Here is an 18545-nt window from a genome sequence, read left to right on the forward strand (position 1 = left end):
GTGAATGCTGGATAGTCAAGAACAGAGCAAGTTAAACTATTTTAAAGACATGCAAACGGCATAATTGAAATTTAAAAGAGCAGATTGTCCCATTTTACAAAGATGTGCTACAGTCTGAAATGTAAAAAAACTGCAGCACGCAGCTCTTGATTCCAATCTTCAGTGCCTGATCGGTGCAACGCTAACACTGCTCTCCCTCTTTGAGTCACCACTCAATGGAATTAATAAACACAATAATCATGAATAAACAGTATTTGTGACTTGATTTTGACTCAACATTTTCAAACATGTCCTTTTTATGTCCTTTCTAAATAAGCGTCTATCTTTTTACTCATACTGTATAATTACAGTAAGTCAGTTTTACTCCCTCAGTTTGTGTTTGGTAGCGTTTGTATGCCCATTGTTGAGTGGACTGCAAAGAAAAGCTGCAAGTAGCTATTTCGACATATGGTGCCAATTTTCCCCAAACGTAGACAATTATGACCACAGCTGAAAACGTGACAGTCTGCTTCCTGTTAAAGCGGGGCTTCAGTAGGCTCAGTTTGAGCTACACCCACAAATGACACCAAAACAAAGGAAGCTGATAAGAATTTGAAATATTGATCTTCATACTGTTTTAGTCCTTGATGATTAAAACGCCCAGCTGGATTGCTTTCCGCACATTTATCTGTTGCCAGGGCCACTGTGTCAGGTTATCAAAGCTTCTGCTGAAGAACATTTTCAGGAGTGAATTTACCCTCTTTGATCAGATAACGTCACTTTCCACTTTGTTAACTTTCCACCTGATCTACAGCGTCTATCACGCAAACAACAAAACGTATCTTCACAGCGTCACTCGCCTTGATTAAGGTGTCGCGTGGAGGTGGGAGATAAAAACAGAGATGTCAAGTGTAAGAAACATGGAAAACATGTGTTGAGCTTGTATGCTGTCTGCTGTGTACAGAACATGCAGCAAAATTACGTTTCAGATATCCACAGGACAGCACGCTGCCTCAGCAGGTCGGTTTTTTTTGGGATCAGGTGGATGAAATGAAACGGCAAAAAAAGAAAGGAGACTGAGAGATGACGTTTGCTGATTGGTACGTGTTGATTGCGGATAAAGTAAATCGTTTTGTGTGTGTGTGTGTGTGTTTGTGATGACAGTGGGGTGCGATGTGCAAGAGGGTGGAGAGGGGGGGGGCGTCTGCTGATCCGTCTGAGAAGCTGCGGGTGTCACATGTGGGTGATGTTTTGGGCGACGGTGTCACAGGGTGTCACGACGGTGCAGCATAAAGCGAGCGGTGGGAAAACTGCAGGGCCACCGCTTCCAACGTCAACACAACCCCCGGTGACAGCTGTCTCATCCCCATGGCAACCAGCGCCAACTCTTTGATTAAGGGCTTATTTATACACTTCGTTCAACTTTCAAGTCGCTGCTTCATCTCATTGCGTGGCTCATCCAGTCGACTCTCTGATAACCACAGTTTAAAGACGACAAACTAGTCCTTTCAGAGAGTAGTTTAGACATTTTTTTTTCAACTACATTACGCCTGTTAGTGTAGCTACGCTGCGTTACCTGACATTACATACAGCATCACAGAGGCAACATTTATGTCTGACTTAAAGGCACGCAGCTGCAGAGCGCTGCAGGTGCAGTGGATTATGGTCATTGTTGTTCTCTTACATTACCCTACGGTGGCTGGGGAGTGTGAAGCAAACTCACTTTTACAACATTTTAGACAAATTTACATTTTGAAAAAAAAAACAAAAAAAAAAAACATTTTACATTTACATTTTACGATGCAAAATTACAAAACCAAAATACTCTTCTAAAGGACAAACACATTTACAGGATGTGAAACACGAACAAGCGTTGAGACAAATATACAAGAGGCGGGAACACTCTAACAAGTCCCCAAACAAATGTACAAGCGACAGTCTGGACAGACAGGAAATGTACTAAAGGCAGGAAGTGACCCGGAAGTGATTGAGGGTCATGTTGTTTGTTTTTGCATAAAGACTTTGTGGACAGCGATTCAGAGTTTGTGGTTACAGAAAGATGTATCGCTCATTTAGCTTATTTAATTTATCAGTTTTACTTTTCATGTCTCTCGAACCTTGGAAGAATCCAGCATCTCGGAGGTCTGCCAATAACTCCATTCAGAACTGAGACCAATAGAAATGAATATGATCTTAAGTGGATACATACGCCAAGTCTTTCCGCTAAATCAGACGGGATAAAGTGCTTCACATCTTGTACATTTATTTTGTCCTCGGTAAAAGTGTTTCGGTTTTGTCTTTTTTTTAATATATAATGGAAACAAAAAAATTGTTAATGTGAATTTGTCTCAAATTTTCTAAAAGTGTTTCACACTTTGTAAGTTTGTTTTTGCACTTCCCAGCCGCCGTATAATTCAGCTGTTTGGTGGTGAGTTGAAGCTTAATTTCTTGAAGTCAAACCAGAAGGAACTGACACCTTTCAGTTGGCAGGATGGATGTCAGTGTTCGCTTAGGGAAAATTCAGCTCTTATCCAGGTGGTGCAATTTCTAACAAGGGAAAAAAAGAGGTGCTTCTAAATCAGGAGTATGAAGTGTTCAATCACAAAGTACAGACTAATGTTAGCTATTGGATTAAAGTCAGAAGTGCTTGTTGATGACAGATGAAGCTCATTTTAAGAGCCTGATATCTTTAGAGGATTTTTAACATCCATATAAAAGCTGAACTGTTTTTTTAACCGCTTGCTAAATGTGAAGACGGCTGATAGAAAATGCTTTTTCTTCATTAAAAGACGTTTTTACAAATGCTCTTTGAGTTGTTAAAAAGTGAAATTTGTTAAAATCAAGTCTCTTTGGTTCAAACGGGTAAGAAATATCTAATAACAAAAAATAAGACTTACATATCTTCCAGCGATTTTTGAACTTTTGACACTTCAAACAAGTATTTGTTTTAATGCTATAATCATTTTTGTTTGTGAATGTCAAGATCAATTATGCAACACGTGGATCACAAGGTTACCGACGGCCCACTGCTTTTTTTTAATGGGAAAAAAAATCTGTTAATATTCAAACATTGCTTAAGTGATACTCAACCTATCATTAATGCTTTTTTTATTAAAGCTATTTTTACCTGCTGTAAAGACAAAAGTACAGACTTTCAGATCAGGAAGCCAAAGTGAGCAAAGAGCAGTAACTTTTCGTCTGACGTGTGTTATTCCATGTGATTGACAGGGTTTATTTCGAGTCAGTCAGTCAGGCACATATCTTTAATGCTTCTTTCTTATGATTGTATTAAAACAGGCATGTGTATAATGAAGTGTGGCTCAGGATTAATAAAGGGCCCTACCTATAGACACAGCTATGTCAAGTGTTAATTAGTGTTTGTCACAGTGTGACAAAGCTGCACCTACATACTGTATCACTTCTTTACAGGTGGTGTGGAAGATCACACCAATTGTTCTATCTGTTGATGTTTGCTGACTTTGTTTAAGGAAGCTTCATCACGTCGGAGCTCAGGTCAAACTTTTTGTCATTTTCAGGATAAGTTAAGTTCGTTCTGACATCTTACCATATGGATCCATTTAGCTCTTACAAAACAAGTTTTATTGGTCCTCAATCTTAAAGATCTCTTTTTAGGACTGCGGCAACCCGAGGTGTGAAGCCGATGTGGAAGTGTAAAAAAAAAAAAAAGCAGTTCTTCAAGATCGCCTTCAAAAGCGAATGAATGAAAAAGCCAATTTCTTCCAAAGAAGAAACCGTGATTACACCCCGGTCCGGAAATACAGTTTAAGTCTGAATAACTCGTTTCTTCAATGGGACACGCTGGAGAGGGGGAGATGGATGTTTTTGTAACTGTGTTAATGATTCAATTAAGGATGAGCCTTCGTGCATACATTTTCATTATTCGGCAAATTTGATGTACAGGTTCATAAGTTGTAGCTGTTTGAAGGACTCGTTCCTGTTTCTAGGTTGATCCAAAGTAAGTTTGTGTGAACATTATCACCGTTGTTTTGCTCTAAAAAATGTGTCCTCAGAATCGAATGAGTAATAATAATAATGAATAATAATAAATGGAGCCAGCCTCAAGTGGACACTCAATGAACTGCAGGATTTGTTCACTTCCACATTGGCTTCATTTTTCAAAACCGAAGGTAGACGCTTGGAAACGACAGGACGTCCATGTTTTATACACTCTATGTTTAGGACACAACGTTGACCCAAAAGTTAAAGTCGCCCCTTTTGTAAATTAAAAACAAATCAATTTCTTGACAGGATATTTGAGCGCACGCATGCCTCTGTTTTTAGCACTTTCCTTCTCTGATACTACAAATCCAGACACCTTTTGTCCTTTTACATCCCTTCTGATCTGACGCACAGCCTTGTGTAAACTCTTTATTCTGTGATTCATCTGCCTCCTCAGTCTCGCACTGCGACAGACAGCAGTCCCATACTGCCGGTAATGTCTTTCAGCGAGAATTTATGCCTACATCCATGCCTCTCCTCTCCTGTCTGCTACTCATCCCATTAGAGAATTCCCCAGCAAAGGTTCTCTGGAACGCCTTGCATCAGAGCCACACTAATGAAAGGCATTATACATTACAAAGTGTTTGATTTAAGGATGATTTACAGTCCTTTCCCTCTGCAGTGAGGAACACAAACCTTCCCCGAGATAAGCTCCGGATCAATCTAAAAATATTCAAAGGACATCAAAGGGTTCAAATTGTGTATAGGAGGTGTCACTGTAAGAACCACATAGAAAGGTTTCTATCAGATGTGATATTTCCATAACAGAGTGAGAGCCTTGTGCGTTATTATGATCCCGGAGTCAATGGCAGGCTTTCATGATATGCACCCGAGCATGCACACGCTGCATGTCTGGCTGCTCGGCATTCGAGTGTACCTGTCCCTGATCTGTCGCTGACACAAACATCACTTCTGTCTGTATTTACAGATATCCCCCGACGGTCTCCAACTGGAGCAGATAACCTATTTTTTTTTTTTTTTTGCCTTTCTGCTTCGCACACAAATTTCCCTTGCGCTGCAAAACCAAGCAGTAAACAAACAACAACTAAAAAAGCATACTTAGTGATTACTTCTGCTGATGAAAGAGGAACTATTTTAATTTTGTTTAGACACAGAGTAAAATATTCATGAATTTTCACCCCGCCTGCCAGTTTTAATAATTGGCAGGATGTCGTTTACCACCTACACCAACCCCTAATACCTGACAGCTCGTAACCAGCAGCATTTAATCACAGCTGACAACTGATAATCCATGTCTGGGCACTGATGGATCAGTGGCTTTCATTTTTCCTTCTTCTTCTTCTTTTTCTTCTTCATCCTTGCCCTTTTTTAATTTTATTTATTTTTTATTTTTTTACATTTTAATTCTGTTTTTGTCTCGATGTGAGACGCAGAGATGTTCAGGGCTGGAAAATGTGATAATTTAGCGTGAATTGCTTTTAAGATTCTCTTGGATGTGGTCCATGGGTGTGAGTTGTCACAAGGTTGAGTTTTAGATCTGCTACAAAAGGATTGTGCAGGTTTGATCTAAATTTACAAGGACACTTCTGCAGTAACAGACACTTTGACGGTCGTCATGGTGGCTATCATTTGTCGTCCATATGGCATGTTTGTGTGTGATATGCTTCCCCTGTACAGCATGTACGACTCATTTCAATTTTTTTTTTTTGCTGCTGCTGCTGCACAGAAGGCGCTGAAATTAAAGCTCAGTGTGTGTTTTTTTTTTCTTTTGAAAAAAGATAACTTGATTTTCAGAAAACATGTTTGTATAAATAAAAAAAGTCATTACAGCTCACACTGGTGGGTGTAAAAAAAAAAAAAATTGGTTTATTTGGTAATTTGATTTCCTGCATTATTTATAGTTGTCAACACTGCTGTAAAATAAAGGGCGTTAGATGCTGTTTAGTCAGGGGGTTCAGAGGCAAAATAAAGTGAGCCGAAACAAATAGCATTCACTTCTTTAACTCTTGGAAATGAATGCTTGTCTTGCATAGCCTCAAGCAAGAGCAGTTCTTATCATGAGTCATTTTATAATGAAGTCGGAGCGCCTGCCTGAATAACTTATGCATTTGGTTTGAAAGCATTAGTGTACTACACTCAAAGCACCGGCCTCACACTGAACACATCTGGTGTTTGGTGATCGATACAGGCAGGTAGATTCAACTCGACTGTACAAGATTTTACAGCCAGAAAACTGCTTCTAATAATCGTCCATCCTCTGATATCTCCTCAACCTTTCCAAATGGAATATTCGGTTGGAAAGGGAGTCAAACTGAACTTAGCTAATTGCACTATCCAGCACTTGGTTGAAGTATGTTACATTTGAAAGCACTTTTCAGATCCAGACCTTTTCAGCTCATTTCATTTCAGGAGTTTGTTTTAAAGCTCCTGTGAGGATTTTTTTTTTCTGGTTATGAAACTGAAATGAAAGCTAACGCATTTTACTTGACCTGCTGACTGATTCTGATAAGATATTTTTAAAACCTGTAGCTGCTGTCACCGGGTAGGTGTCCGAAAAGAGGATTAACTACCTCGGTAGATATTTTTAGGTTTTCCATAGAACACATCCAGAGTGATTCGTTGGACTGTTTAAGGCAAGAGAATTAGTTTTCAGTGTGTCACAGACTCATGTTGTATTTTCGTGGTATGTTCAGCGCCTGAGCACACTTGGGAATTCGTTCAGGCCGTGCTCTGTTGTGGTCATTTAGAAAAGACAACATGGCTATGTCCACAAGGGGGCGTCAAAATCAGCCCAAAATGAAAATTCCTCTGAGGAGCTTTAAAATATAGCTTTATTTCAATGAAAGAAAAAATCAAACATACGTATCACTTTTATAATGTATCAATGAGTTAATTCTGAGGTAATAAAGACGATGAATAATTTATTTCACCCAAATTTATGCACCTTTAACAGTCGTGAAAATAATTTGACTGATTTTGATCCTCGTGGTTGAGTCACGTCGTTCTCTCAATGATTGGTCCAAGTGTGAGTGTCGTGAAAATACTGCAGTGAACTCGCTCAGTCTGCAGGGACTTTGGTTAGGAACCACAGTGTGGCTGCTTCAAGTCTCCATGCATATGAGGTCTGGAAATCGGTCCTGGTGTAGCTGGAGAGGTGCCAGTCTGCACTGCTGAAGTGCCCTTGAGCAAGGCACCAAATCTCCCCACCAGTTTCGCAGCACTCACCTTAATCACCCCCCCCCCCCCCCCACACACGTTATAGATCAGAAGATTTGAATGATCTCCTCCTGAGGTGAATGATGTCTTTGTTTTTTATTCCTACTTGTCGACTGTAATTGGGCTGCGCCATGATTACAAAACTACGGAAAATAAAACATGTAATGTAGTGTAATACGATAGGACAGACTTTATTATTATTGGATTATTATTGTTAGAGCGCTGGGGGGGGTGGGGGGGGGGATGTCATAGTCTGGGAGCCCCGACTGGGACAGCAGTTGCTGGACGGGATTTGCTCGGGAGAAATCACTTCCCAAAAGCAAACACTTCATCCCTAAGAGGGTGGCGAGCTCTGCCAAATAAGCACTCAACTGTTCTGTGGAGATAAATGACACTTAAACACAGCCAAACATCATAAAACAAATCTTTCTCCATCAATCAGAATCAAGTTGATTTTCTCTGGTTCCCTCTCGCTGTTGGTGGCCTTTTAAGCAAGATTTATGTCTCAGTTGAAATGAATCTGTGTCACAGTGAGAGTGAAGCATATGCAAAGGCTTGACGACAGTGCTGTCCTTAAACGGATACCAAAGCTCTCACTGACTGCACACTTTCAACAATTAACAGCTTCACTTAACACCTAATCAGCCTGTGAGATTGGATCATGATCAGAAACGTAGCTAATCTCAAGTGTCTGTTTTTGATTTTGTGTGTGTGTGTGTGTGTGTGTGTGTGTGTGTGTGTGTTGCGTTGTCCTCAGGTGATCCAGACCATCAGCGCCGTGGATAAAGACGAACCTTTGAGGGGTCATCGTTTTTTTTTCGCCCTGGCTGCTCCGATTGCCGGAAATCTCAACTTCACTCTGCGAGACAACAAAGGTAAAAAAGAAAAAAAAAGAAAAAAGCTTCCTTTTCATTCCTCAACATTGTCCTTGAACGACCTTCTCTTGCAGTTAAAAATAAGTTAATGCAGTTTAAATGTGTTTGTGTTCGTTTCTATCTTGGAGAAAAGTCCAGATGAAATTCCAAGGGTTCTCCATGAAAGGCCTTTGGAAAACTGGTTGTTAAAAAGCAAAGCAAAGAAAAGCAAAAAATCCTCATATTTGAATTAAATTGAAACATGTTTGTGCAGAAAATTATGACTGTGGGCTTTTCCATTCATTGTTTTTATTGAGCTACAACATCATCAATTCAATCATGAAACTTTTTTTTTTTTTAAAGCAAGACAAAAAAAAGCGTCATTAAATAAACCTGATTGGTTGAAAGGTATCACACAATTTGCTCCCGATTTTGAATGAAGTTAGAAACATGACCATTTGAAAACTACTGTTCAGTCAGAATGGATGAAAAAATAAGATTGAGAAGCACTGCATTAACCCACTTTGTGCAGTCGCTTCATTAAAAAAAAACCTCCCCTGAGAAAGCAGCCAGTGATCTCAGAGTCTGTTTAAGGTGTCGGTCAGGTTAGGTACAGTCTATTTGCTGCAGACTTTCCTCAGATTGAGCCTTGCAGCAGTGCAATTGACACTTTGGCTATTGCTCACTCCAGCTCTCTGGACACAATCTACACTGCAATCTGACTCAGGAGAAGAGTTAGAGCCCCCCCAGGCGTGCCCGGCTGGGCCGAATGAAACCATAATTCTGCCATGACAATGCCCTCACTACCCTTTTTTTATAATTGTTCATCAAAACTGAATGCAAAAACAAACGCTCTGCTGCAACTGGAGCACATCTTTAATAACTCTGTTTGTTCCACAAAGGCACAATCTTTTTAAAAGGTCTCCATGTCGTCGATCACAGAATAAGTTAACCTTAACGAATAGATTGAAAAATGCCTCTGTGTCATTATAATTCACTCACCACCTACACGCAGAGCAGGCTTCTCCTTAGCTTCTCCTAAAGGAAAGATGAAATGTTCATTTCCACGCCGCTTTAAAGACACATGAGGATTGGGCCTGACTCCCTCATCAGTTACTTAGGTGGAATCCTGCTGCTTTAAACACATGCGCCGAGCTGCTCCCTCTCTGAGGTAATGCCCTTTGTTGAGTGTTTTGTTCACACGTGTGGGAGCTCAGCTCAGCTCTGCCGTGTTACATTTCCGAGGTAGCAGCCAGGTTGTGCAGCAGTAATAAGAGCGAGTGCAGACCTGTGTTGCATGATGAACTGCATGTTTCGCGTAGCCTCTTAGAAGATTAAGAGCAGCTTCACAGGAACATGGTTTATATCCTATTTTTAACAGAGGCTCTCTGTGCCCATACAGTGTTTACCCTGCTGTTAATGTTTTCATTATCTATACACTATCCTAACATGAATCTCAGACATTTCAGCACACGCTGCAATATCTTTCAGTGTAAGACAGTAATACGACATAATCCTCTCGATCAGTGGTTCGCAACAGTTTTTCTTTGCCCCCCCCCCCCCCCCCCGACAACTTCTATCTAAATACAGCTGAGCCCTGCAAGGTCCAACACCAAAATAAAGTTCACAGCCTAAATCAATGACACAATCTCAACTAAACAGTCCAACACACGTGTTCTTGTCAACACATGTTCTAAACAAGAGCCTGACTGATTAATCGGCCGGCCGATATCAGCATATCAAGTGACTATCAGTAGCTGACTGTCACCAGCAGAGGGCGCTTTATGGATTACAACAAGCATTATCTCCTTAGTTTCAAACTGTGATGCACGACCATGCATATTACTCTCCATTTGGTTGATGTATTCATTATAGATCTTTTCCAATAGAGTTTGATAACTGTAATTGACGGGTCAAAGCCCGTAAATGTGTATCTGTGTGTGTGTGTGTGTGTGTGTGTGTGTGTGTGTGTGTATCCACAGCTATCAATCGCTATCAAGGTCAAAGATCAAATGAAGGAAAGTATCGGCCCTGTTAGAACGACCCGAAATGTAATAACTGGTCCATAATGTAACAAAATGCTGAGACCAAAACGTAACAAGTTATTACATTATGGTGCAGGCCAAATATGTTATTCCTAATAATATTACAAATTTTATTACAATTATTGCATTTCAGGCTCTAACAGGCGCCGAAGATCCCGTAACACTTGGGCCCTAATATAAACCATCCACTAAGTGTGTTGTCGTGATTACAGTTAGTTTGTGGAGATCTGATTTGACAGCTTCAAAGCTTAACGCCCTCTGAGCAAGTTTGCTTCCATCCCTGAGAGTGATGTCATAGGAAAATGGCCGCTATATGAATTCCTTACAGACCTGAACCTTGGTTGTGGGCACACCACACACACACACACACACACACCTTCCCCTCACTACAACTTCCACTCCTCTGTTTGCCCTTTGCAACATAAATGGCCCCGCTTTGCCTCCTGTTGTTAATGCTTTCCCTTTGGATATTTGGCCTCCTCCTGTTTTACCATAACAACGCCCCCGAGCACAAAGCCACCTCCATAAGGAAATTATTCCTCCTGTTTGCCATGAGACATTTTTACTGACCTTCGTCCTGACCTCCTCCACATCTGATATATTGGAACCAGGAAGTGGAGCCTCATCGCTAACAAAAGTGACCACACAAATGCTGAGTAAATCCTTGCGGTCAGATCCACTGTGTTGGAGGAAACTTGTACAACCAGAAGTGCAGAGGCCTTTAAAGCAGCCCGGGGTTTGGGGATAAATTATTCAGCAATCATGTGAGGGCAGCGTGCGAGTGCCTACATACTTTCCTCATGCAGCTTCACGCCTTAAAGTCATATTTTCTCTGTTTTTTTTCACAGCCTGGCTGCATGCAGAAAATATTCATGACCAAATGTGCCCCATTTAGAAACACAAACGTATTCATCCAACGATGTAACAGCTTTATTTTCAACTCATGACAGTCGTGACAAACCAATACGTGCTTGTTTCAGCAGTGAGGATATTTTGCTGATTTGACTGATGTGGCATTTACATGAGAAGCTTTCTCCATCTCCACTTATTACTTTGTTCTAAGTAAAAGCAAAGCAAAGAGTCATCTTAATATTGCTCTTTGGAAAAAAGAAAAAAAAAAAGTTGTCCTTCAAGAGGAAATCTACATTTCAATTGACTGCTCACTTTGAAAGCCTCTTTGAATCTATTGAAACACTTGTCATGCCGGAGCTTTTTTTAGCTGCTGTAATGGCACATAGCTCTGCTCTGTCTGCCTCCTTCTCTCTGCCGTACGCTCAGACTCCATATAAGTTTTAACCGTCAAACCGAAGCTGTTTTTAGCCAACAGGTGGTCAAGATCAGGGAGAGACGCCACAGTGTCTCATGTAATGAATTGTGTTAATGGCACCATCTGTTTTCATACTGTAAAATCATTTCTGCACAACGAAAGCACGGTGATCCTTCCAGGATGGAACTTCAGACTCATGGATGATTAAAGATGGACAATAAATGGCGTTTAACCATCTCCCCTCTGCTTTTCAGACAACACAGCGTCCATTTTGACAAAGCGTGGCGGTTTCAAGAGACGAGAGCAGGCTGTGTACCGACTGCCCGTGTTGATCGTGGACAATGGGAGTCCGGCCCTCAGCAGCACGAACACACTGTCGGTGCGCGTGTGCGACTGCGACTCCGACGGCGTGGCCTTGTCTTGTGGAGCCGTGGCGTACATCGCGACTGGCCTGAGCACCGGCGCCCTCCTGGCTATTTTGGGCTGCATCATCACACTTCTGGGTAAGAATGCTTCAACCTCAGTGTCACAGACAAGTCAGTCAAAGTAAGAAGTCCAGAAAAGGTCGATATGAAGCTGAAGATGATCGTTGTAGTAGAGGTCATTTTCTCCCAGCGACTCTCATTTCAAGTTTCTTTGGGTTCCTCTCGTGGTATTTCTTTTTTTAACAGCATTGGTGGAGGTACTACTTGGAGGTACTCAATATGTTTGAGATAATCCTCACAAGTCTTCTTTTACTTTCTTTTAGCCCTTAAGGCGCAAAGCTTCCACAACATCTCCCAGTATTACCAGTTTATTCCATTTCAAACTTTAATTTAAGCCTTGAAATTAAATGCGGTTCTCCTCCTTTATAATGGTTACGAGTTAGAAAAAAACAAGCAGTAATAAAACAACAGAGACAGGATGATTCTCAGCGAAAACAATCACACGCTGTGAAACAACAGGCTCAATGTTGAGGGATCATTTTGTAAACCTTCAAACTACCAGAAGTTTCTCATTTAATTTCGGAACGGAAGTAAAGTAACCTCAGCTTAAAATACTAGAACATTTCAAAATAAAAGCCTAACACAGTGGGGGGTTTTTTTTAATGCAAATCAAATCAGTCATTTATCCATCTTTCCATCCATTCATCTATTGGGCCACCGTACATCCATCCATTTGTCTTTCAGTTAGTCCATCAGTCCATTAAACATCCAGCCTTCTTTCCAACCATCCAAACATCCTTCTATCTGTCCGCTGGTAACGATAAATCTCAAAGAAATAATCTCAGATAAGTTTATGTTAAATAAAAAACTTGTTTGTTTTTTTTAATTTGCACAACCTCCACTTCTTCCCTTTCCTTTCTCTTGCACATAAAAAGACTTGAGCAGATGAGACACCCTTAGCGTGTCGTACATTTAGATGTGTCGGATTGAACCAGCTTTGTTTGTCAAGTTGCCGTGGGAATACATCGCAGCTTTACAAGCTCAGCAGATCAGATTTAAGTGGATATAATGTAAGTGTACAGATAAGATATGTAAGTTTACAGCGCTGTGCTGCTGAACAGCGCTTACCTCAGTGTTTACTACCCAGCTCCAAGATATCCCTGCTATTATTTTCCAGGCAGTCGAATGTTTGAGAGGAGCTTTTGCTAAAACACAACTACTTGTTGAGGTCTTGTACATGTCAAACCTGGGGGGAGTTTTCTTCCCCTCATATTTCCACTACGGTAAAATACATGTGACCTAGGTCAGCCGGCTCTGAACAGCAGCCTGGATGTTTACTGAATTCCTGCCAACAGGATCAATTAAGTAGAGTTGATGCACAGGGTTTTGGGGGAACTTTGAGTATTTTTATTTAGCCTGCATGTTTAGCTGGACTCGGCAGGTGCTGAAATGTATTCTGTGTTTTATTTTATTTATTTTCTGCTGATCTGAGTTCAGAAATGATGGAATATGTGGACACCCAAGGCTGCAAACTTGATTTTATTTTCGTCAAACATTGAGGAAATATAGAAGACGGAGATTAAATGTCCGAAAAACAAACCAGACTTTATCCATGACTGCTCATTCAACATATCATTACAGTGTTTTTAAAATGGTTAAAGCTCCTTCAAGGTTTTTTTTGGCTAGAAATGAAAAAACTGAAATGAATATTGAAGTCTCTTTTTGACCCCACCGCGGCAAAGAAGGTGATCAGAAAGTATATTGATTATTTTGATTTGCTTATTTTATGTGCCCGTGAGCCCTGCCGCGGGGTAGGTGTCACTCAATGAAGGAAACAGACTTTTTATTCATTTTCCAACCAACAGATAATGATAATGTCAATATCATTTAAGACATTTAGAATAAAGAAAGATGATCATTTATGTCACAAAAAGCCACTTTGATTATGTTCTACATCAGTAATTTGGAGTTCGCCAAAATTGACACAACCCAAAAGTTCCTCACAGGAGCTTTAAGTATAGATACATTCATTTAATTGATCAACGCCAAAAGATTTTTGCGGATTTGATTATTTCTAGAGAAATCTTATTTTGCCAGGTATTACTACGTGTGCTTTATTTTACAGTGCCTCCCCTGAATTACAGCACACAGTAGTGAAAAATAAAATGTAATAATGTGAAGTTCCTTCGAAAAAGCTCCACGCCTGCAGGCAGCCTGAGTCAGTGATGTGGTTTCAATCTTTGATCATCCTTCTCTATAAAGAAGGCCTTACGATGGCTTCCCTCGGATAGATTTCAGTGCATTTTATCCACTTAATTATCACATCTCATGAAGGTCATACGGACGAGCACTGTAAGGAGATCTGCGTTTCAAGGACAGACGCTCTGTTTTCTAATGCCGCACCATATGCTAAGATGTTAGTAAAGGCGCTTGTAACTGAGAATTCATTAACATAACCTTAAAGATATTACAGCTCCGAGCCATCACCTCCTGCCAGCATTATTGCTCATAAAACCCACAGACAAGGAGTGATCAAATTCGGGGCCGAGTGATGGTTTAACGCTCAGGTGATCTTCAGTGGCAGCAGAGGAGGATCAAAACAGCGCATACAATAACTGAAATAAGGTCTTTGATGGGGTCAGACCTTGCTTTTCATTTCAGTCCCCTTGAAGTTTTCCCTTCTTTCATTGCAACAGAGAATTCTTTTCGTGTGATAAATGAAAACTTCAAAAGAGCAACAGGGGGAAACACGTGGCCGCACAAAGCTGAACTCGGCATGGCTAATGAAAGCTGGGTCTATTCTGTGCAACGTGGCCTCGGGCCGCAGGCTCAGAACTAATGGCCCCCGGTTTAAAATACCTCCAAGATGTCTGAGTGTGTGCGTGCGACTGTGTCCTCAGCTGTCTCCATCAGCCTGTTTGCCACCTCAATTGGATCATCCTCATTCCCTCTTTTCTCCGTTACCTCTTTGTGCATACGCGCCCCCCCCCCCCCTCCCACCTTTATTCTTCTTCTTGTATTAACAGCCCATGCGCGGCCACTCAGCCCAATCCTTTATTCTGATCTTCCTTGATGGCCTTCCATCAAGACCTCTTTCAATCTCCGAGGTAGCAATCGAGGCTGTGATTGCGTGTGATTGCATTGTTTCCGATGAGACACGAGTCAGAAAAAGCCCTCGGAGCCGCGTCTCGCCGCTGTCATCCTCAGGTGCTGTCACTCCTAAATCTGCCTGTTTTTTTTTTTTTTTCTTGTCCTCCATCAATCTCATTCTTTCTCATCAGAGGGGGGGGGAGAAAAACATGCACAGGTTGTAGTTAACGGTCGTTCTTTTTGGCGGAATCTAATAACGTCAATGCGTGTTGCAGGTGGAGAGCCTTCGGGGCGCCACTCCTCTTTCTCCTCCTCCTCCTCCTCCTCCTCCTCCTCCTTGGATTCATCAAATATGTGTGAGAAACTTCCACCCCAACATGGGGCACATGTGCAGTTCCACCTGGCTGCCTTTAAAGCACACAGAGCTGAATGCACATTACCTTTGTCTCCACGTGCTCATAAGCTAAGTGCTCATTAATCATCGGTTGATATTTTTAGATTTAATTACCGAGCTCGTCCTCTACTTCTAGACGTAATACTCCAGAAAAAGCCCGAGCACATTATGTTTTTGAGTAAATGTCACATAAAACCTTTTTTTTTAATGATACAGTCACTTTCGGATGATACGACCAAACTACTGAGACGATCATTATCTTGTTAAGATCCCCCAGTCTTTCTTTCCCTGCAGTCCAGGTCAGGTACAGCTCAATCCTCCAGAGGCCCAATTAGGACGTTACGTAGCGCTCCCACTCTCCAGACAGTTATTTCTGTCTGTGTGCGCCTTATCAGACTCATTCTATAAATCTTCATGTCCATTCATCTGTCTCTTAATTTTCTGTCTGTCTCCTGTTTTAGCCCACTGTCTGCCTCTCTATTTATGTGTCTGTGCTTCGACCGCACACAATTCCTTCAGATATCATCTTGAAGCTCCGCTGCGTCGCCATCGTCACAACTGTGTGTTTCATCCCCTTAATTGTTTGCTTTCACTCGTTGACACGCTAATAATAAATGAAGAAAAAGGGAAGAAAATCTGCTCTTTGTTGACTGGGCAAGTCAATTAAAAGCCGATTTGTTTTTTTGTTTTTTTTTTATAAAGAACGTCTGGCAAGAGTTAAAGCAAGCTTTTGTAAAGGAGTTTGGAAATACTTGTTATTAAGAGGATATCTGGAACTAAAGTTATCTTAATCACGCAGAGAATTAAAAAAAAAAAAAAAGAAGCAGAGCTGATAAGAGGAACAGTTTGCAGATTCATCCACTAACATGACTGGCTCTGTCTGATTCTCACTGTTTGAATATCCTTCATCGCGGGAACAGAACATCCTCCACGGTGTTTTCACACATGCAAAACAAGTCTGAAAAATGTCCTCAGATATTTGTGCATGTGCTGCACGCTTGAACCCAAACAGCAGGATTTTTTTTTTTTTTTTAACACTGAACTTCCCTGACATTCTTCCTGCCAGCACCCTGGGAACATTATAACATGAGACGATGTGTGAACGTAGCAGGAAATATTCTGGAAAATTCCTGGGAGGTGATAACATTTACATCCTGGGACTGCAGGTTCAATATTTGTGTAACCCCAACAACCCCTGCTCACCAGTATAGCTCCTTTCTCCACCCGTTCATTGATACTTGTAGTACAGGCTGCTGCTGTTTAGCTGGTAGAGTTTGTCGCCTCTCAACTCAGTATAAGAAAAGTGCTACACAAGCTCAAGTCCATTTACCGTGTGTCCCATTACTCTAAGCATCGATATAGAAGCTGTCATCATGGCGGACTGATGTGCCTCGTTCATCATTTCCACCATGTTTTCTACTTCCTGTCCTCCCTCCTGAGCCTCCTGTCCGTCAGAGGAAAGCCTCTGGCTGTGAGGCGCATGTGTGAATAGTCGCTCCTGAAATGCTCGTGTGCACATTTAGGGTCACTACTTTTTCTTTGTAGCACTTTAAAACTCAAAGAAAATGGAGCAATCCTTTGCTTACAAAGGATTGCTAATAAAATTTATAATAAATGTTTGTTTTTTGTGGTTTATTAATAACTTAAAAAAAAAAAAAAAAAAAAAAAAGTCCCACATGTCCAGGTCCACGAATGTATTGATTTTCTATGTAACATTCATTTTGTCAACATATGCGAAGCACTCGTTTATTCAAAGAAATAATCAAGTATAAATCTTTGTTTTGATATTAAACTCAAACTTGAAGAGTCAGTAAAGGATGATCGTGTTTTTTGGGGGGCGTTTTTTTACACTGAACTCTTGAAGTTTCTTCACATTGAAAAACAACAAACAGACATTTGAAGAGCTTCTGTTCTTCACTGAGCTCTTCACATTATTCAGACCCAACAATGAGGTGATTTGGAATACAAATTGGAGCATAAATAATATAATTGTTTGAAGTTGTGATATACTGAAGTGCTTTCAGAATGTTGAAATCATAATCAACACTTGACATTGAGTGCTTTAAAAATCCAGCCTGACACTTGGTTACAAATTGATGAGGTAGAAGACAAAAAAACAACAAAATACAAAAATATCTCCGTGTGGCCGTCTGTTAACTCACAGTAACACAGTATGTTAATTTTTCAGGTGTGAATATTTGGAAGTTAAGTGATGAAAACAAACAAGACGTGATCAAAACACCCGCGTCTGTGATTTCTCACCACGAGCTCCGGTGTGTGTGGCCTCACCAACTTTGAACTTCATATATGAAGTAATACAAATATTTTTTTTGAAGTATTTTGTGAGCTATTCGGTCATAACCCGGCTCGAGCGTCATGGCGAAAGATGGGAGGAGTCAGAATGTATCACAGAAAACAAATAAAAACAATAGTAAGGCCTCGTGGAGTTTTTTCTCCCCGGACAGAAAAGCGCTGCACGTCCATCCTGTCTCTATGACAACAGTCCTCTTGACAGTAACCGCTGTATGACCAGCACTGCTCCGTTACTTCTTACTGCATGTTTTTTTTTTTTTCTGGTTTTTTTTGTGTCGATCTGTGGGCGACTGAAATACAAAGAATATCCAACATTATCATACAAACGAGCGCCTTTCTGAAAGGTTCACAGATTTTCATTTGACTGTTCGGAAAGCATAAAGGCAGAGCGCTCAGGAGAAAATATTTCCTCTATCCATTAAAAACAACTGGGAAAAGAACAAGGTACGAGGTGTGTTTAATCTGTATGGTCAGCGCTGGACGTGTGGCTGAAGTCATTGCGTGGTGTTGACAGACAGACCAGCAGACTAAAGGCTGCCCGTGGCGTGCTGACGGGGTCGTCACATGTTTCATATGACAAGAAGCTAATGAACCATCACTGCTGAAAGTGTCACTTCCTGTCGTTTAGTTTTGTCTCGAACTCTCTGCTTCTCATCAGTTTAATAAACCGACACACGTTATAAATATTACAGAGAAGTACAAAGTGGTCCCAAAATTCCTTTAAATCTCATCCACTTTACGTCCATGAAAATTAACCCTTTCAGTTTTAATACGTCCGGCAGATTCTGAACAGCTGCTGAATTAATCTGCCGTCAAATGGAGCTCCTCAGCAGAATCCGCTCTGTGGCAGCAGATTGTTTGAACGGCCTCACAGGAACAATTCACTTCCTACTTTCTTTCTTTCTTTCTTTTTTTCGCCTTTTTTTGAAATGTGAGTTTAAAAACCAAATACAAAGACTTCATGTGGCGTACAACCTGCCG

General features: G+C 40.9%; 1 protein-coding gene across 1 annotated transcript in view; it reads left to right on the forward strand.

Moving 5' to 3' along the window:
- The window catches only part of LOC306834983 (cadherin-7-like), a 97285-nt gene that overhangs the window by 75139 nt on the left and 3601 nt on the right, over window positions 1-18545 (forward strand). Inside the window, exons 9-10 of the mRNA XM_079361332.1 lie at window positions 7934-8051; window positions 11597-11845. Coding sequence (XP_079217458.1) covers window positions 7934-8051; window positions 11597-11845 — 367 coding nt within the window. The remainder of the gene's footprint in view (window positions 1-7933; window positions 8052-11596; window positions 11846-18545) is intronic.

This window comes from Symphodus melops (genome assembly GCF_947650265.1).
Source record: "Symphodus melops genome assembly, chromosome: 14".
Taxonomy (NCBI): Eukaryota; Metazoa; Chordata; class Actinopteri; order Labriformes; family Labridae; genus Symphodus; species Symphodus melops.